Below are 21,859 nucleotides of genomic sequence, written 5' to 3'. Positions count from 1 at the left end.
AAAAATTGGTAAAAGTTTCAACTCGGGTAAAAGCTGGTTTTAGCGTCACAGCATTGCCAAGTTTACATTTTCTTCCACTCAACTTTACGAGGCTGTATCGCTAAAGTTGGCATTGAGCTCAAGCTAAAAATTTTAGCATGGGCTGTTCTCATTATGAAGTTCTGTTTCAACCGAATATATTGATATTGACATACATGACGTCATCTACCGCGGCAGTGGCATCCTTGGTTTCATCCACCTTGCTTTCATCCGAGTTTCACGTTGAGTAACCAGTGGAAATGTGTGTCTCACTGATTGATGAGAGCAAGGTGGAGGAAACAAAGGGTATCACTCCCGAGGTGGAGGACATCATAAACCGAATTCTTCAAAGCGCGATATCTCGGTTAACATCGAACATAGAAAGTTGCTGCTTGGACAGACCTTATTGTTTCCAGGTAATCCCTAAGAATCGAGTACCAAAACACGATTCTGTGACCAGCACAATTGACCCATTACTACGGTCCTTTCAACCTGACACTCTTTCTCAATTTACAAGTTCAACCTGACACTCTCTCTCAACTTACACATTGCCTTTCTTATTCATTTATCTTTGTATTTACTCTAAATTCTACATTACCATTATTATGTACTACCCCTCCTTGTTTATCTGACAATAAAAAAAAAAAAAAAAAAAAAAAAAAAAAAAAAAACTAAGGTCCTACGTTAGTGCGAAAACGGTTCGGAGACGAAATTTGGCGACGATCTTTCTCGGCTGGACGGAGGCCAAAGTTCGGGCTCTGCCCAAGTTCCGACTGAGGCGCCCGTGGCGGCGGCGTCCGTTCCCATAAACACGGCAGCCATCTCCTCGTAAAACGCCGGACTTTTCGAGAAGTAACGAAAAAACCCGTGCCGGCGAGCGGTAACCCCACTCGTGACGTCAACGTTAACTGGGAGTGCCGACTCCGCTCGAAAAAAAAACAGATGCACGGAACGAACACACGCGCGAAATCGACGGACTTCAACCATTGGTATGTCGGGCGGTCGTCGAAACATTCCTGGGATGAGTCAGTGGCAAGGAATTTTTACACGGTTGTAGTAGAGTTTTTCCGATGTAAAATTTCAAGAAAAACCCATATATTCAATAGAAAATCAAAAAAGCACTTCCAAGGGGTAGAGTACCTTCGTTGGAGAGCGCATGATGGCCACTAAGCCCCCCATGAAGGAGCGAAGGATCAAAAAATGGCGGAGCTTTGTTTTGGTTTTTGAGGATGGGATGGGGCCCATTGCCAACTTTTGATGGTTATCACCAACCGCACTTGCTGCCAACCTTATTACACCTAAAATGATTTTTCTTGAAAATTGCACACTTTTCTGCGAAGAGCAACCAAAACTTCTAGCTGTTTTTAACGTTTTCTTTTTCTCGCTTGATAACAGAAATTTCACAAGAAAACATAAACATAACTTTCTCGTTTACCATGTTAATTAAATAATAATTCTCGCACAAGTTTTAGACAGGGCAATGGAGAATGTTGCTTTTGGTTCTAGACGCCTCAAATATCGTTCCAACCTGGTCCCCATTTTTGGCATTTTCAAATTATCTAACCGAAAAAATTCCTAAAAGCTCGGTTCTTTCAGTACTATCAAAAAATTAATTCTAAAAAAAAATGGCTGTCACTGACCCATTGGAGTGGATTCCACCACTTTACATGAAAAATCTAACGTCAAAACAACACTTAAACGTAATTTTGACGACAATTGGTACATTAATTTTTACCTTAGTAAAAACAGAGCGCTGTAACTTCAATCGATCAAAAGAGGATGTACGAGAATCACTGATTAGCTTCCTGGTTTACAAAAACGAGAAGTCCAACTACAGTCTCGCAAGCGTGCATAAGTTAAGGTTCCTCTCTACCGCGTAGGGTCCGATCCCATCGCTCGTAAAATAGTTCGTAATAAATCGTCACCTCTCTGACGTAGTGTATCTCAATTTCTACTTGAACCCTGTTTTACATATAAATCCAAGCTTTCCAAGGCTCTTACGGAAATCAAGATGCTCCCTTACGTTAAAAAGAGACGAAATTTACCGTCTCCGTGGCGTGGCCTTATCATCCGTGTCCAAGTTGGAGAGGTCAAGTCAAGCACATTCCGAAGTCTGACCCGCACATACAGAAGGGGCAGGGTCTTGATGCCTCTAGAATTCCGAGAAGAGGCTGAAATCCTGCTAAAACTTACTTTTATGGTATTTTAATCACGGCTTTATTGACCAGTGTAAGGTCATCCAGGACGCACCGTAAACGTGAACGCAATTATTGTGCGAGGCGCCAGTTAAGCCTCTTAGCTTTCGTGATTTTTTTCTGGAGTCGCCTGCCGTTAAATTAGAAAAAAATTGCCGAAACGCAACATTTTCAAATTGTAAAAAATCTTCCTCACGATTGATTTAAAGCATCTGATTTTGCTACGAATAGATTGCGGTTCGATGCACGAGTCGGCTAGGGAGAGCTGATGATTTTGCCAAGTGCGATTAAATCAGCACACAGCTGAATGCTGAAAGCCTCATTACGGAGGGAAAAAGCTGATCCAAACACGACATTCCCCCTTAGAGAAATAATGTTTTTACTGCTGCTATTTAAAGCAACTTCAAACATTTTACCAAACGCGAGATATTTAACGAGTGCTCGACAAGCGATGGTAAGATTGTGCGAGTAAGTATAAAGATGCGGAATTATTTTTGATACGAATATATTAACGCCAGTGTGGGCGGTGAGGTATCACGCGGAACTGAAGGCGTTTTTGACTAGTGACACCAGTTCCTTGTTGCTGACAGCAGCGGTTTTCGCGTAAACGGTTCAAATAAACGCACATATCCCCGTCACTTCTTGGAGAACTCAAGGCAGAATCAACCAGGATATGACAATTGGCAAACTACACCAACAGTTTCCATTCAGGTTTTTCCTGACTGACTTCGATCAAAAAAAATTATTTGGTGCAGACAAAATGTTGATCCCTACATCCGTTAAACAGCTCAACTTTCTTCGGGTTCCCGTAATTATGACGCAATAACTACAAATCTTCAGTCCAAAAGTGGACAGTTCTACCATTGAGAGTTCAAAACGAGGACGGCTCTCATTCTATTCGCGGAAACGGCTGAAATGAGACACGCGATTGGCGAGTTTTTTTCCTTTTGAGTGTGTTCGCGCGTGGCCGCAAATTTTCCGCGGGAAAACGTTTCGAGGTCTCAATGGAGGCTTTTCTCAAAGCTTTGACGCACCGGCTCAACGCATCGCTGCCAAGTTTTAGACTCTTCGTTACGATAAACGTCACGGAGTGAAAGAAAGGAGTCAAGTCGAACTTCTGCTATTCAAATAAACAAGCATTAATTTTTTGTACTACCATTCATCTCTAATTTCTATGGTGTTAAAGACAACCACACCCTTCACCTATACTCATGGAAAATTGTCGCTGCGCTTCTTCCTCAGCGAACTGATTATTGAGATCGATAGACATAGCGATAGTCAAAGCAGACTGAGAGAAAATTGAGCGATTCTGTCGGTGAAAGCTGGTTAAAATGGACAACGAAGGTACTTATAGACTGACTAACGGCAACTGACGAGAGACCCTAAAGTTAGTCCATCATTTTTCGGCTGAGTCTATAAAAACCACCACTCGTTTCAAACAACTAGATCGCCCCAGACTCCCTATGTCTTCTTCTTATATGTATAGCTTTGTCTATCAATTTCAATAATCAGTCCCCTGGGGCCCTGACATTGTCACACTCCCAAGTAGCATCGTCATCTACTTTCTAGGTGGCGCTCATCAAGAAAAAGTCTACTTTCTAGATAGAACAATTTTCTTGAAAGAAAATAGGTATAAAGTAGATCTAGAAAATAGACACGAGAAAATAGAAAGAAAATACATTTTTCCTTACATTTTCTTAAAAGAAAACATGAAGAAATTGGATAGAAAATAATTCTACTTTCAATTGTTTTCTATTTTTTTCCCAAATGGAAAGTTGACAGAAAGTAGACCTATGAAATAGATCTATTTTTTTTGGTCAGACTTTTGACTCGCAATGTTTTTTCTTTCTATTTTCCAGATAAGTCTCATTTTCTTGGTATTTTCTAGAAGTTGTCTTAATATTTATTTTTCTAGGAAAACATTCTATTTTGCTACTTGGGCTGAGACAAAACTCCGGCCGGGTAAGCCGTACTTACGGGTTTCGTAGACATACTGTCCGCGCACCGAGCTCAGAGGCCGAAAGTTCCGGGCGTGGCACCCGGCACCCGGAGGAGTCAAGGCTATAGCTACATCACCCGGCACTTTTGGCCTCTGAGCCCGTAACGGACGGTACGTCTATATGGCCCGTAACTTTTTTTTCAGTGCAATGGACGGACTCTTGGCTGCCTAACTGCCAGATAATAAAACCTAGCGATTTCCGCCAATCGTGTTGAATGAATCCCACAGTCCAACGCAGTGTGACAACATGGATGAGAACAATAGCCGCGCGTGCTGAAAGCCGCGAGACGCCGCGAGACGCCGCGACGACGCGCAGCGCGTCGCGACGCTGCGGCATGCAAGGAGAGAAGCGGTGGGGCATTGACACGCAGTGAGTCTGTTTAGTATTTACACTAATTATCGGCGACGGAGAGACGACGAGCCGCCGAACGTCAAAACCACGAGGTGAACGAACACAGAATCAGCTGCTCCGTCGACGCGCGTGTCTCGTATAAGCGCCACCTTAGACGCCTGTCGGATAATCGTTGACATTGATAGACAAAGCTATAGACAAAGAGGACGTACACTGAAAAAAAAAGTAACGGCCATCCGTTCCGGGCTCAGTGATTGAAAGTACCGGGTGCTGGAGCCGTGGCTTCGATTCATAGAGTACATAGAGTCGTAATGCAAGTGGGAAGAGCTGGCGCCACTTTTAAGCATTTTCCAGGTCCCGAATTCCGAGATTCCTGTGCGGCGGCGGGTCCCTTTTCGATACATAATCGATTGTTTGCGATACACGGGGACCCGGCCATATTCCACACCGCCATTTTGGATCGAATATGTATCGAAAAAGTGACCCCGCACACCGGGCTCGAAACTCGTCGAGCAGAACATGGCGCCAGCTCTCCCACTTACATTACGACTCTATGTACTCTATGCTTCGATTGTTCCGGGTGCCCGGAACTTTCGGCCTCTGAGCCCGGAACGCGGACTGTATGTCTATGTATAGCCGGAAGTACGGCTCCCACGGCTGGAATTTTTTTTCATGGAGCGGTCCAATTGGTTGAAACCGGTGGTTGATATAGACTAAAGAGGAAAAATATGGACTAAGTGTAGGGTCCCTCATGGGTTGCCGGTCTATTACCTATCTCCTTTGTCCTTACGACCACGCGCTTCCACCAACACTGCCGTGCTAAGGGAAAACGCCGTAGGAATATTTGAGAGTTGCCAAATTTTCTTCGATAAAATGTTCATTTTTGAGGAAAGTTAAGAATATTTTCTTTTGAAATTTTCAGGACTTTTCGGAGGAATTGCGTGCAAAATTATCTGAAAAATTGGAAGGAAAATATTGATGAGTTTTTTGCGTTTTATCAAAAGAAATTTGGCAACGCCTAAAGGTTCATACGGCGTTTTTCCTTAGCATGGCAGAATAGGATACCACCCGCTTCCACCTATCCTATTCGGAGGTATCCTTCCAGATCTCTTTTGCCTTCTTTTGTCTACAGCTCTGTCGATCAATTTCAATAATCGGCCCACCGGTCCATTTACATACAAAACTATAGCCAGAGAGCAAGAGAGGTCTCTTACCTGAAGCATATCCATCGCCTTTTCGGCGGACACGCCATCCATCTCAAGCCGGGCGCGCATCTTGGCGGCGGCCGAGTTCTCCTGGTAGCTCAGCTCGCCGGCCTGGAGGCTCCGCATCTCGGCCGAGTTGGCCGTCGACTTCTCGGAGCTGTAGGCGTCGGTGACGACCTTGGACTCTGACGAGGAGGTCATCCGCTTCTTCTCGAACTTGACCGTCTCCGAGGAGGACGACGACGAGGACGTGGAGGTGGCGGTGGCGAGGGCGCCGTTTGCGGCGCCGCCGGTGGCCGGGATGAGGGTGCCGGAGGCGGACATGGTCACCGGGGGCGGGGACTCGGGGTAGGTGACGACCGGGCCCTCGTGGTACTCGTCGTCCGAGGACGAGAGTGAGACGTCGCCGTGGTGTTGGGTCCGCCTCTTCGGGAACATCTCCGAGGAGAGCGCCGCCAGCTCGGAGGCCTTCAGCGACTTCATCTCGCTCGACATGTGGTGGATCCGCTGCGTGGACGAGTGCGAGGTCTTCGCCACGCGCGACTTGGTTGTGTTCATCATCTGCGCACAGAGAAGAGGACGGGGGTTAAATGGATGAAATACGTGCAGTGACCAGAGACAAGAGACAGACTAGAGTACCTGTATAGCGAGAGTATGGACAGATGTGAAACTCCGAAAATCCATCAGGCTTTCACCGATGCTTCTGCGAATAAAGTTAGGGCCCAGAAATGCAGCCAACCTATGAATTTCAATTATCCAGAACGATTTACAAATACTGTTGTTACGAACCGTCGTTTATAAAGCACGGATTTGACTCAGTTTTTGCATAAATTTACTCATTTTTGCGGAAGAACGCTCATTTCTGTACATTCTTGGCCATCTTGGTTAGAAGTAGAATCTGCAGACTGGCGATGAAATTTTGTGGGGTAGAAGTTGATTAGAGGGATGGCTGCACTTTTGGGCCCTAAGACCTCCATGAAGCGATCTGTCCATACTCTCGCTATACAGGTACTCTAAGACAGACGACAGGTGGAAGCTTTTACTTTCGGGGATTCAACACTTTCGTGTTCTGTTGCGCTGATCGCAGAATAGTGTTTTGACGCTTGATTCTTGTGGATGATCTTAAAATAATATCTGTCTAAATTGCAACTTTCTACGTTTAATATTAACCAAGATATCGCGCTTTGAAAAATTCGGTTCATGGGCCAAACAAGTTTCCTAAACTTCGGTTTGTTTGCAGAGTGATATTGACAACGCGTTTCCAGTCATCCATCAAGTAGGTCAGCTTGACATTTGACTATTGTAGTCCCGAAGGTAAAAGCTTCCACCTTAATAATAATAAATGAAAAAAAAAAAAATCGGAAAGTATAAAAGCCTCGTCGATAAAAACAGCAATAAAATATTTGTACGATTCCACCATTAAAGTACGATTCTACAACACGCGCAATCTAAACGAAGCACACTTTCAGTTTCAAAACTGAGAGGGAAATCATTTTTTCAAGGTTTAGAAAAACATTATCTCATTTTATAGGCGCCATCTTCTCGGTCCTCAATTTCGAACCACTTAGATATTGAATTGAGACCAACAAAACACAATCCCGGAACCGTATCTTTTTTGCCTCAACATCCATTGTCTAATAGCTCCCGTGCGTCACGTCACGTAGTCGTTCCTACTTCCTCCCGATCCTCCCCGTCGACGGGCACCCCGGGAATCCCCAGTTCCCCACGCACCCGCGATCCGCGCGTGGGTGGACACTTGGACGAGCGGCTCGCGCGCGATTTCCCAAGCTCCGGTTCGCGGTGGAGCCCCGAGAGTTGCCACCTGGCATCCGACCAGAATCGTGACTCGTCGCAGCGCGTCGTTAAACTAATCGTCTTCAATTTATTGGAATTGATTTCGCTAGCCGCTCCAGGGATGAGCAGCGGTGTAAACCTAGTTCAACGGCTGTTTTTTTTTTTTTTTTTTTTTTTTTTTTTTAAATAAATCTATGTGCTATTTTAATTGAGAGTTGCTAGCAAAAACAAACAATCTGGACTTCGCTGTGGCTGTCAGCGGGCTGAGTGTCGAAATTGATAGACAAAGCGATAGACAAAGAACACATCGGGAGTATGGAGCGATCTTATTGGTTGAAATTGTTGGTTCAGGGTGTCTACTAAAATAGGCTAAATAGGCTGATCAAAAATAAGTACTATGACAGTACTTTTTCAGTGCCTTATCAAGAAATTCAGTACCTTTTCAAACAGAAAAATTCCGAACTTTTACAGTACCTCCATTTGACGAAATTCGAGAAATTTCCGAAATTTAAATTGCGACAAAAATGACAAAAAATTAAAAGAAATTCCGGACCTTTTCGCGGAATTTCCGCACTTTTTCACTACTTCCAGACCGTTCTTAAGAAATCAGTACTATTTCCGGACTTTCCGGAAATTACGGGCTTGTAGACACCCTGTTGGTTCTTACAGCCAAAGGGAGAGAATGATGGACTATCTGTAGGGTAAGGTCTCTCATGGGTTGCCTTTAGTTAGTCTGTTGCCTCCTTTGTCCATTGGAACCACCCGCTTCTACCGATAGAATCCCTTCATTTCCCTTTTGTCTTCTGTGTCTATCTATAAATTTCAACAATCAGTCCGCAGTCACGAATGGGCCTTTTTTCAGTCAAATCTTGAAGTATTCTTCGTATTAAGAGGAGGGAATGTCACTGTATGAAAGTTCGCTTTATGAACCGAAAGTAGGGTGTTCGCAACAACGACCGTACTGGTCATTTCGTGTAACCGCTCTCTCGGTTCTAGGAACTGTACCTCCAGATAAAACAAACCTAGCTACAGTAAATGCTCGGTTGCAGGACCCGAACAGGACCATTCATAGATATTGAACACCGTGCTTTCAAGACAGCACGGAATTGAAAAATAATAATTTTTCTAAATCTGTACTCTGGGCCTTTTTGTCACACCTCGCACATATCGGCCCACTACCGTGGAGTCATAGACCATTGTTAATTAATGACCGCTATTGAGACAAGGAAATGCTCATTTCACAATGTTTGTGAGTGAAACCATTTCTCACTGGTCATGCAAAGTTTTTCATTCTGCTTCAACGCCTGCACATGTCTCGCTGAGATATTGACGATCACGGTACATAATGAGGTTGCCACTATTAAGACAGACAATTTACAAGCTTCTGCGCAAATACAGCTTTGCAATGATGTTAAACCACTTCTTGTGCCATCGGTAAACTTTCTTCTTATTCCGTCTCCAATTTTTCATTTTCTCTACCTCTTCCTTGTAGAGAGTTTCAGACATTAAATATTGAAATAGACAATTGCCTTTTCACTATCTCAGCTTCCAGACGTACAAAGTATTTCCTCCTGAATATTTCCGACCGATTTGGAGTACTTTAGCCTATTTCTTTTAAGGCTGTCAGTTAGTTATTGCTCGAGACTGAGAAGAAAGAGAAAATAATAAAATCTATGCATGCTGAGGGGAATATTGCCTCATTAGAAAATTCAGATTTTACACCGAGTTTAAAAATGCTAAAATATAAAACTCTTTGAGATTGTTTTGTATGCAAGTATCCTGAAACAACATTGAAGAGGATTTATGGAAGAAGAAACCAAGAAATTTTGAGAGTAGCTCGAAGAAGGTTTCATCGAGGAGTTCGATGCTCATTAGGTGTGACGGAATTTCCGTTACACAGCAGGGAGAGATTCCTTAAAATATAGATTATTTCAGTGCTTCCATTCCATGTCCGTCAAAAGGGTCGGGATTTGGAACTTTTTTGTTCCGATTTCTCTCACTCCATGACCGTCAAAAGTTCCGGAATTTTTTTTAGATTTTTTCAAAAGTTCCGGGAATATTTATCGATTTTTTTCGAAAGTTCAGGGATTTTTTTTAAGATTTTTTAAAAGTTCCGAGATTCCGTTTCGATTTTTTCAAAAGTTCCGAGAAAGTTCCGGAAAATGCTAAAGATCCGGAACATTTCGGGAATTTCAAAAGTTCCGGGCAAAATTCAGGAAAATCTCAAAAAATCCGAAATTCAGTACTAGTTCCGGGAAATGGGAGCACTGGATTATTTCCAACCGAATTGCAATATTCTTAGTTTTGTTTACATGAAAATGAAAAAAATTGAGCCGCAGCCTCCTCTTGGAAAAAAAACTTAAGAAATAAAATAAAAAGAAAAGAGGTTTAAGAGGGGGAAACCATACATTATCCACAAAATTAGTAGTTTTTCATTTCGTCAATAAAGAGTAAGAGCATCAGCCGCAATAAAAAGCGTATTTCAACACTCACAGAATTGACACTGATAAGGAACATTAAAAAGTCGTAACAATCTTAACTTTTCTGGGAATTTCTCTCATTTCCATCGTTTTCACTTATCTATATTGAATAAGTTTAGCAGCTCCTAAAAAGGAATGGACGGGCAATAACAAGTGACAAAGTTTAAGTACACCTGATTCACTACTGAATGAATTGTCTCAGTATTGAGTGTTCGTGGAAAGGCTCGTTCAAGAGAATCACTCCATAAATCTTGAGGGCGTGGTGTTACCACATCCGTCGAATGCAAGATTAATACGTCAGTATTATGATGTTAATTCGGGATGATTGATACGATTATTGAATGTTCATTTTGATTTGGTGTTATTGACAGTATTCAATTAGCTACAATTGAAACCTTTGCAGTATGACGGAGGTCAGAATCGATTGTCCAAACGGGTGCACGCAAAAATTATTGACGTACAAAAAAAAGAAGAAAAAATAATCAAAAAATGGATTACATTTTACAATAAGGAACAACTATTTATGGTCCATTTTAGAAACAACATACATGCCATTGGTTTCCCTATATGCAGGTATGTGATTTTATGGTAAAGCCAGAGATTGTGGTTCCTTATTGCAAAATGTAATCCAAACATCGGATGACCAAGCACGTGAAAAGGGATCCTTGTTTCCAAATTCTAAAACGAAGTCTTCTCTATGGTAGTGGTACCAACAGGATTTCGAGGGTTGGTTCATTTTCCGATTCTATCTCTGACTTTCTTTGACTTTTTCCTGACTCGTTGCTTTTCCCTGACTCCGAAATTTTCGAAAGCCCTGACTTTCCTGGGCTTCTGAGCAAAATTTCCATCTAGATAACTTATATTTTTATTATAGTGACTTCTGATCGACACTCCTCGTGGAATTCACTGACTTTCCCAGGTTGCCGTAAATTCCACGACTTTTCCTGACAGGATTGCCACCGAATCTAGAAAATGAAATTCCCTGACATTCTCCTGTTTTCCCTGACAAATGGTGGAATTCCCTGACAATTGAAGATGTGTCAGATGGTTAAAAAGACATAATTAGAAAGAGTTTCACGGCAAAATGTGTTGTTAGAAACGTTAAACCCATTCTATAAAACAAATAAGGGTGACTGAACAAATTTCCCTGACACTTTCGCCAGTTGCCCTGACAATTCCAGGTTTTCCCTGAATTTTTAATAGTCCCGGTATTCCCTGACTAAGGAAATCCTACCCTGACTGTCAGGTCTTCCTGCGGGCATATTATTGACATTTATGGACAAAGCTATAGACAAAGAAGACATAAGGAGTATGAGGCGATCCTATTGGTTGAAATGGGTAATTCTTATAGACTAAGGGGGTAAATGATGGACTAACTATCGGGTCTCTCGTGGGTTGCCTTTAGAGTTAGTCTATTATCTACGTCCTTTGTCCATTGCAACCACCCGCTTCCACCAATAGGATCCCTCCATTTTTGTCTTCTTTGTCTATTGATTTGTCTATCCATTTCAATAATCAGCCCGCAGACCATCAGCGACCCTATGCCAATATCTAAAGATATTTGGAAGATAGGGTTCCTCTTCGTAGATCCTGCTGTCACCTCTTTTAAACTGTTATTATTTTGAGTTACTGTTTATTTACTTATTAGCGCCGGTGGCGTTTTATTTTCGTTGACAGTGCGTCCATATTTGTCACGTCGTTCGACGAGAGCTCTCGAGAGGTGCTTTTGATGTAGCCGCGACTCGACTTCGGCGCCCGGTCATAAAAAAAACCACTCGAGTCTGGAACGGAAGCTCCGAGTGCCCTACTCCTCGAGTTGATCTCCCAACGCCGAACGTTGACCGCACCTCGAGAGGGCCAATTCAATTTCAAGGGCCCGTGCAAGCTCACTTTTCGTGGAAAATCAACATCCTCTCGGATGAAACAGTCGTTAGGAATTTGGATCGGAAGTTGACGGAAACTTTTTTAAAAAAACGTATTTTTATTAAAGATTGAGTCATTGCTGTGCTTGGGCTTTTATGGTGGTCTTACTCTGCCGTGCTAAGGAAGAACGCCGTATGAACTTTCGAGAGTTGCCAAGTTTCCGTCGATAAAATGTTTATTTTTGAGGAAAGCTATGAATATTTTTCCTCGGAATTTTCAGGAAATTTAGGAGAAATTGCGAACAAAATAATCTGAAAAATTGGAGGAAAAATGTTTACAAATTTTTCCGAAAATTCGTGATTTATTGAAGAAAATTTGGCAACGCCTAAAGGCTCATACGGCGTTTTTCCTTAGCACGGCAGTACTGGTATCACTGCATGGGTCAGGGATTGCTATCATAAGGACCGGTGGCATCGATCATCGATATTTCCCCTTTAGAAGCTATGCTGAAGAATCGATTATTGACTTAACTTGCAGAGGACGATTTTATTGCTTCATACTATGATAGTGCTTAAAAAGTAATGTTTGCCATAGATTTTATAAAAATTTTCATCTACGGGAAAGTGTAGAAAATTCGATTTCAAAGTTAGCGTTGTGCGATGACGTCATTGTGAAGAATCTACGATGTAAACAATCGTATCACAACAAATTAGAGAATGATGTTGTGTCCCCTTTCATGATCGCAAATTTTAAAAAAGAAGGAATTCATCGTGGCTGAATCACTCATAATCAATAGTTTCCATTTTTAAGTGAAATTTATAAATGAAATCCATCAAATTCCAGACACCTGCTAGTGCTCGATTCAGATTTGGGCCCCAAAACAACAACAAAAACACCTATTCTAATCTTCGCTCGGACTAAACGACTCCTTCATCTCCGTCCTAGAGCTAATTTTTCAAAATCCGTAAACAGCCATTTTTGGTCCGGCCCTGTTGGTTCGTTTCAATTAAGGCCATTAAGGCCACGGTAGAACGCCAAAAGGCTGGCCGTTCGAAAAGCAGAGACGTCAACAAAAAAATAAACTGACTTAATCGAGCGGAGAATGACTCGCGAGTCGGAGTAAGCGGGCCGATTATTTAATCGTTATCGAATAACCTTGATCGATAGATAGCATTGCCAAGATGGGGATCTATCGATCGATTATCGATTATATCGATACAGATTCAACAATCGACCCGCAGGTGTAGGAAAAGAAAGAGTGAGAAAGAGATCCTGATTTCTGAGTCGAGGTTGTCAGATTGTAGTTTGGAAATTTGCATACTTTATCACTGTTCTGCCGTGCTAAGGAAGAACGTTGTATGAGCTTTCGTAAGTTGCCAAATCTCCTTGGATAAAACGCGAATTGCCGAGGAGACTTGTGAATATTTCCCGTCTAATTTTTCAGAGAATTTTCTTCGTAGTGCGATCTGAAGTGTTTGAAAACTTTAAGTAGAAAAATTCCTAATTTTTCTCAAAAGTTAGTATTTTAAGAGGGGGAGGTTGGCAGTCTGAGTGTTATATGGTGTTTCACCTTAGCACGGCAGTCTGCTGAGGAGGAACGCCATATGGACACTCAAACTAGGCCGATTTTACTCAAATTCATTTAAATTTAAACTAATTTTCAAATATTCAGCCAAAACTGTTTAGATACAATGCATTATAATTCGAATAAAATACTTGATGTACTTCGAAGTAAAATTTTCGAAAAATTCTAGAGAATTCATAGTCGATCAGACAAATTTCGGCGACGTTCAAATGCTTGCATGACGTTCTTTTTCAGCGCCACATTAACGTGGACTACCATGGAGAAGAAAAAGCTGATTTTCTTAGGAATCCGGCAAATAAGTTCTAGATATTTATTTTTAGCGGTCTGAAAGGGGGAGGGGAAGGCGCGAGGGCCATTAGTGCGCGAAACGCGTGGGACTGCGCTGGATACGGAGAAAAGGATTGGCCTAAGTCAAGGTCGCTACTTTTTGAAACGCTCTTCATTCATATGTTCTCTGACGGAACTTGAAAATATGTTTCGGACCGAAGAAAACATTTGGAAAAGGGAGGAGAAAATTTCAGGAAGACTGCAGTGTTGCCTTGCTGTTTTTCCAAATGTAATTAAATTAAACGAATGACAGATGTGGTGGGTAAAATTGACTCTAATTCTGGTCAAATCGTCATGTGTCCCGGATGCAGGAACGCGACTCCATTCCAAAGTTGCAAAATTTACTGACAACAAAGTGCTGCATTTGTCCAATATTTTACAAAATGATGCACGTGTGCAACTACAATAATAATTAAGTTGCCCAAAATTAATTTTCTGATTTTTGCATAAGATCAGAGGAAAAGTTAGAGAAATTTTCAGTTAAAAATGCCGAAGATTCTCCTGGTAAAAAACAATTTGTGAGGGTAAATTTGGCATCATTGAAATATAGTTAAGTTTTTTCGTCTGGGAAACGACGAAATGCAGTTAGGATTATCCGGATCAATTTAGCAGGAATAGTCGCTTGAGGACATCAGAAAACGTCATTTTTTTGTAAAAAACTCCTAGGAGAGAATTACTGGGGAAACTCTAAATCGTAGGAGAACTAGGCATGTTCCAGAAGTGACGAATTTGGTAAAAAATAAAATTACCAAGGACGAAAGCGTCGAAACGCACCAGTCAGGAGATACAGATTGGTGATCATAAGTAATAGCAATTACCGTAAAAATAGAATTACCTGTTGAGCGTTTATGTGTGGTCTACTGCCGATTGATCCAACAGAATTTTTCTTCTGGAAATTTTCCATGACAGCCGCCATTTTATTTTCCTCGTCGGAAAAATCTGACATCTGTAACACAAAAGCAGACAAAGTGCATTAGAACTACAAGCAAATAGTTTTTGTTCTTCTTCAAAAAAATGACTACTTTGAAAGGAAAACTATCGTGTAAATTTTATTCACTTGAACACACGAAGTTGCAAGATTTTGCAGACACTGTAACTATCCTCTTGAATGCGATCTAATTGGTGGATTAACTTTTCCTCTTTGCGTTAAGTAGGTCTGAAACCATTCAACATGAAAAATTATTTCATTCCATGCGCCCTAATCTCTAAAATTTTGTAAGTTTCCCCAGATATTTTCAAGTTAAAACTGATTCCTTCTCATCCCGTTTTCCAGATCATGAAACAGATCTCCTTCGTCATTAACAGGAAATATCCGGGAAAACTTACAGAATTTTGAGGAGATCAGGGCGCATGGAACGAAATAATTTTTTATGCGAATGGTTTCAGACCTAATTGGCACGAAGAGGAAAATTTAACCCATCAATTAGATTGCATTCAATAGGACAATGCAGTGTCTTCGAAATCTTGCGACTTCCTCTTTGCTTTGAAATATACTTAAGATGTGTTAAGTGATAAAATTTACACAGTGTTAAGAACCACACCGAAAAAAAAAGTTCGGTAAATCCGAACTAGTTAGGATCATATGGAACCAGGTTTTGTTCGGTACACACAACCGAATTATTCGGTCTGTTCAACCGAATTGTTCGGTTTGTGCGACCGAACCATAATAAATTCTTACGGTTCGGTTCAGTGGACCGAACAGTTCGGCTGAGCAGACCGAATAATTCGGTCATGTGTACCGAACAAAATCGTGGTTCCACATGATCTTAACTAGTTCGGATTTACTGAACTTTTTTTTTCAGTGCACAACATGAGGAACCTGATAATGAAATTAAGTTGACTCATTTTTTTCTCAGCACGAGTTCATTGACTCGACTTCGCTGAAACTCCTCACCAATCCGGATGCAGAACACCTCCGTAAAGGCGGAGCGGGCGCCTCGACTCATGAATGACCACGTTTATGTCCACTATATCCTTTCCTCTATATCCGACTAAGGTTGCGCCGATGGTCGGTTAATTGAAATGGTGCAAGTCTTTCGAGAGCTTGCATCACGGACCGTCCTTTGTGGCCGCAGGCGCGGTTGCCAGCTCGGTGTGAAAACCCGCGTTTTTCTCACGGAAACTGAGGGAAAATCGTGGATTTTCACGGCTGAGCGGCAGCGTCGCGCGGTGCGGACGCCTTTCATGGCGAGGCGAGTGGGTTTCCCGCATTTCCCACGCGTTTCGCCGGGAACAAATAGCCGCGCCGCGAGGAACATCGATATACAAGGTGTTTCGACTACTTGCCACGTAATGGATCGGGGAAGGTTGATCGGGTGGAAAAGTTTCAGCGAGAACAGACCGGAGAGAAATTGGATGTCGTTCAGTAAAATGAACGTACTGACGGGGAGTCGCACAGTGGATCGAGTCAACACGAGAGGTCGGACAAAATTTGGAAACTTTAAAAGCTCATATCTCTGTTCATACAAAAATTTGAGGTCTTAAACTCGGCACCATTGGTTTTTTTGTGACATTTTCTCTGAGAAACACCCCGTGGATTTTAAAATACGACGGAATAAACATGAAAATTTGCAGTTGGAGTCAAAAATTATATGTCCGACCTCTGCAATTGACTGGATCCACTGTGAGTCGTAGCAAACAACGAATGTAGTTCATTGTAATATTTAAATAGATATGTCAAACTGTCTTCGCGGATGACATTCAATTTTGCAGTTGCCATGTTGAGATATGTCATTTCGTAACTCACAAGAGTAAAACAATCGATGACTTCGACTGGACAGAAAATCACTAGAACCGCTGTGTCAGGAATTTTTATGTTTATCATTATGTATAAGTAAGTGCCGTATTTACGTGAGAGAGGGCCATATTTAAAATGAAGCCTGGGCAAAAGAGTCAAAAATATTGGGGTCTCCGTTTTTTTGCCGGGTCTGGCTGTATCCTGTAGGTTTTTCCGGAAAATTGGAAAAATCATATCAAGTCCGAGATAAGTGACATTATGAAAAGTCACGTAATCTGCCGTGCTAAGGGAAAACGCCGTATGAACATTCGAATGTGGCCAAATTTACTCTCGGAAAATATTTAATTTTGAGGATAGTTATGCATATTTTTCATTGACACTTTTAAACAATATGGATCAAATTACGAACGAAATTCTCTAAAAATTTGGAGGAAAAGTATCTACAAATTTCTGAAAAATTCGAGATTTGTCAAATGAGGTTTTGCAAGTACGCCTGAAGGCTCATACGGCGTTCTACCTCAGCACGGTACTAATATAGTCGCAAAATCCATACTGACCACCTATACCTTCTCTATGCAAACCATTCATGTTCAATAATCCCTCTGTCCGATTAGATATTCTACATCACGAGTAAACAAATTGCAATTTCTCAATTTTGACTGATGAATGTTGATCGGGCAACATTAGACTCGATCAATGTCGTATTAAGGAATGATTTCGAAGATACGGCTAAAATTGACGAAATTTTGAGTGCTCACAAGCGACGTTTGGGAAACGAAATTTCCAGATTTCCATTCCATGCACATTTTAATTTCCGCAACAGCTAAGGCATAAAAAGAACGTATTTATGCTAAAAGGAACTATGTTACACGCAATCCTTATGCACATAGTTCCTTTTAGCATAAATATGTTCAAAAGAAATCTGCACAATAGGGCATCGCTGAAAAGATCTTAACCTCTGCATTTGCTACGACGTCAATAATAACTGCAGCGATTTAATTCCGTGACACCCGCCGTGATCTTACGGAAGTCAGGGGGAATTAACGTTACAAATATGGCCTGTCGAAGCTGAAAAATTAGTCAGCAACTGCACGCTTGTCGAGCAGATTTTCCTGAGCCTCGATCTCTGAGGTGCTATGAAAGACAGCAGTAAAAGGATTATAGCGTGAGCCACTGTTAGGTCATATCCTCATGCGTTTCACGGTTCACTTACTGCATGACTTAAGAAGCACGGCCGATTTGCAAGGAATGCTGAAGCGATCCGTACGCGAAGAATCAGTCTTCATGATGCGAGTGTGCCTTACAGTTTCGTATAATGTCTATCATATCCGCGCGCAATTATGCTACATATTGCACTAAATAATCAAATTTTCGTCAAATTGACAAATATTGCCAATTTGATAACACTGTGAAAGTTCGAATTTTCATCAAATTCTAAAAACTTGATGGAGGTTCAACCCTAACATTTGACTGATTTTACAGAAACTACATGAAATCTGACAAAATTAAAGAAAAAATTCAATTTTGCTGCGATTGGTTTATTTTAATGAAAATTCAATTAATTTTTCAGATTAGATAAAGTTGTGAGAACGTTTAAATGCACTGTATGGAAATTCTAATGAAGTTCGTAAGTTACGTTTAAAGAGAAGTCAAATACGTGATTTACAAACGAAGAGTCGTAATTGGATCGCATTTGGCAAGAAGGAATCAGCGCGACTACAGAGTTGTAAAAATATTATTTCTTCATAATTATCTAACAAATCTCCCAGACCAACAAATAGATTTGGTTTTCCATAACCAAAACATTGTTAAGTTTAAAGGAAAATAATTGTGTTAATTTTAATACTGTACATTATTAAGTATTTTAAAAGAAGAGAAAAAAATGCACGAATTTAAAAAAAAAACATACTGTAATCGTGCTGGTTCCTTTTAGCTGAGTGCGATCCAATTATTCTAATGATAAATAAATCATCCTGGATGATTTGGGTTCATTTTGGCTGCCCTTTGGGCCCTAAAAGGTCCATACTCTAACCCCCAAAATCACCAACACGTCCACACTCTCCCATAAAAGTACTCTAGCGGCAACTAGAGTCCCTTTATACTGAGAGTCAAGACAACACCCCCTCATGGAGTCACAAACGGGAATAAAGATTACACAAATTGAACGTTTTTCGTAATCTTTGATCGACCCATTCCCAAATTCCTTTCTCCGTTCCTTCTCTCATTCCGTTTGTTCCTTATCGAACCCGTAATTCCTCGGTCCATCCCAGATTATAATCTTTGCAATCGGTGAAACTTTAATCTTTATTCCCGTTTGTGACACCGTGGAGGCCTAAAACACGGGAACCAATCAGAAATGGATTCACATTGTCTTGACTCTTAGTATAAAGGGACTCTAGCGGCAACTATTGACACGAGACGGTCCGCCCTTGACCCCGAAGCGATAAGCCGAAGCGTGGCGGTTGGTCTAGGTGGCGCGGCGCGCGATGTGAGTCAGTCGTCTCGCCTCGTCAATCCGATCAGATTTAGAAGCTGAATGAATGGGAGACGAATTCGAGTGTCGCGTCTGTCGCGTGTCGGCGTGTCGCGTCATCGAGATGTGTCAGCCCGGTTGCATCGATGTTTATTTACGGAAGCTCCGAGCTTCTGCATGTGACTCATCCCTCGCCGGAACCGGCCTGTTGTGCCGCTGGATCATCCGCGAGTACCGCGAATTTATGCGATACGTTGGCAAGCTCGAGAGCTTTCGTGGAAGCCGCTTTAACGAGGTTGCTCCTAAATTTAGTGCCAAAATTCCCTCAAAATGTCAGGGTCGTCGTTTGAGGGGGCCGTTCGTGAAATGAGTGACGTTCTAGGCGGGGGTGGAGAAAATGCTCGATCACGCGCCCGTCCGGGCATAAGAAAGTGTGGAAAGACCTTACACGTGTGGGGAAAGGGAGCATTTAGAAGAGTCAAAAGTCGAAAATCAAAGGAAAGAAGAGGGAAAAGGTTCTCACTTTTGAAATCGGTCGGAAATTTTGGGGGAAACTGAAGAGAAAAGTGTGGAAAACTGGCGGGCGGGCGCATGAAAACGTTGGAAACTTGGAGGATTCTGCACCCCTGGTTTTAGAGGGGAGGGGGCGATTACAAAGAGCGTTGTAACACCTTTGAGGAAAGTTTGGAATTATAATGTGAATTCTCAAAATCATTAGATTTAATTGAGAGGAAAATCCTCTAGAACTTTAAAATGAAGACCTCGCACTTGAGTGACCAGAGCGCCTTCGATTGTTTGATATGCAACACGCGCGTTCATAGAGTGCGAATAGTTGTATCAAGGCGACATTATCAAAATCATTGCGAACGTGTTGCTTAAGTTGACTAAGATATTAGCATGAAAGATCCCAATTTAAAGCCTTCCCCCCCCCCCTCCAAAAAAATAACCGACTTAGAACTTCTAGAGGGTGCAAGTCCTACTTGTTCTAAAATTCATTGAACTACCGTAATAAACCCCTCCATAAAGATGATTATTTCTGAGGGTCCTTAAATTTTACTTTCTAGCTCCCCTCGTTTTCCAATTTTACAAGTTTTTGAATTTTCATTTTTGACTGTAAATTCTTCTACATGCATCTTACCTACGCATAGCAAAATATTTTTCTTCGTTCGCTTCACAAAGCGTTCCCAGCTTGACAGCCTGCAACAGAACCTTGAATCGACTGTTTCTTGCGATCTTAAAATTTTTAAAGCATCGGGCGGTTCGAAAAGGCGCAGATCAAACGTTTTTGCGCCAAGTGCAATTAAGTTCAAACTTCACACGCGGAGGTGCGCACTCAGACGTGTAAATACGGGCAATAATTCTTGATAAGATAACGAAAGCTTGGTTTATTTTCAATTTGTTGCATTCCGATTATTTATTTTCGCTTCTGACAAAGATAAATCGAGACCGGCTGTTGACTGATACGATCGACTTTGAACGGCCTTTCGACCGAGGATTGAATTTTGACGGCTCAGCGAAGAAAAGTTGAAAAGTCTTCTTGAACTCGGAAAAGAAAATTGAATAAACGAAAGGGTACCTAAAGTGAGTTTTTCAGGACTGTCTTAATTGAAATGAAAAACGTTTCCTGGCTTTTCTTTTCGATGATTCATCAAAACGCATTGAGAAGAAGCGGTATCCAGTATTTTTCTCAAATGTCGTCTAAAAACTCTCAATTTTCCTGATTTGAGTTAAAATTTTTCGAAATATTCTATCTGATGAGCATTGTCGAGAAAACTTAAAAGACTAAGGACAATAGATCAGGGAGAACAAAATTGCAGTCTGATCCTAAGCAATGTCTAAAAGTTTCTTGGTTTTCCCTGAATGTATGTACGTGATTTCTTATACTCCGGTTTCCGAGATTTGAACGTCTTGGAGACTCCCATACAATACATTACCGATCATTTTTACTTTGTGCTTATTTCACAAACCTAACTACAAGAATGGTTCCTTAATTTTTCACTTAAAACATTCAAATTTTAATTACGTCTACTGGAAAAAAAACACATTGGATGTAGAGTCCAGACTCTTGATTACATTGAGAAGAAAAAGGGCTCTTGATTCAAGCAGACTTAAGCTTAAATCAAAAGGAAATCCGCTCAAATTAAGATGCTTGTTTCTTGATTTAAACTTAAATCTGATTAAAGCAAGAGTATTTTTTCTTGTCGATGTTTTTAAGAGTCTTGACTCTAGATCCAATGTGGTTTTTTTTTCAGTGTAGTTGTACTTTAAAGTTCAGAGGGAACGGCAAAGTTCAAACTAAAGTTGAGAGAGGTACCGCATACCACGCGACTTGGCCACTATAACTCTTTGCCAAGAGAAGAGGGGAGGAGTTTTTCACTACTTCTAGGTAATTAAACAGTGCACTTGAACACTACTAACACTATATTAAAAGTACCAATACATTCATATAAATTTTCGAACAATTTCTACCTAACACAGTTTCTCATTTATATCAGAGCAGCTCACGATCTAAAGCTACCGAGGCAGACCGAATGATACAACACATGAAATAATTATCGAAGACAGAGGTATGAGCTCAACTTCAGATAAATGTGTATCGATTCAAACTTAAGAAAGGGGAAAAACAAATTCGACGTAAGCAAAAAGAATTGAGAACCTAGTCATACGAGACTAAATGAAAGGCTTGAGAGGTAGGAGGGTTCCATCTTACTATTATCCACTGTAATTTTGGTGCAAAAAATGAAGTGTTCAATTACAAACTTTGGTGGGGGAAGGGTATTAAAACTGGATACTGACCTATCACGGCATTTTTGGACGAAAAAAATCCAAGA

The 21,859-nt window shown here is 41.3% G+C and overlaps 2 protein-coding genes across 3 annotated transcripts in view; both read right to left on the bottom strand.

Annotated features, from left to right (window-relative positions):
* Window positions 1-21,859, bottom strand: part of Sarm (sterile alpha and armadillo motif) — a 105,191-nt gene that overhangs the window by 30,951 nt on the left and 52,381 nt on the right. The window contains 2 exon segments of the mRNA XM_072303834.1: window positions 5,779-6,330; window positions 14,654-14,764. Coding sequence (XP_072159935.1) covers window positions 5,779-6,330; window positions 14,654-14,764 — 663 coding nt within the window.
* Nup62 (nucleoporin 62) overlaps window positions 1-21,859 on the bottom strand; it is a 128,341-nt gene that overhangs the window by 54,704 nt on the left and 51,778 nt on the right. The window lies entirely within an intron of this gene.

Source organism: Bemisia tabaci, chromosome 8 (genome assembly GCF_918797505.1).
Source record: "Bemisia tabaci chromosome 8, PGI_BMITA_v3".
Classification (NCBI taxonomy): domain Eukaryota; kingdom Metazoa; phylum Arthropoda; class Insecta; order Hemiptera; family Aleyrodidae; genus Bemisia; species Bemisia tabaci.
Note: the sequence above shows the minus strand (reverse complement) of the source record. Positions and strands in the feature narration are given on the sequence as shown.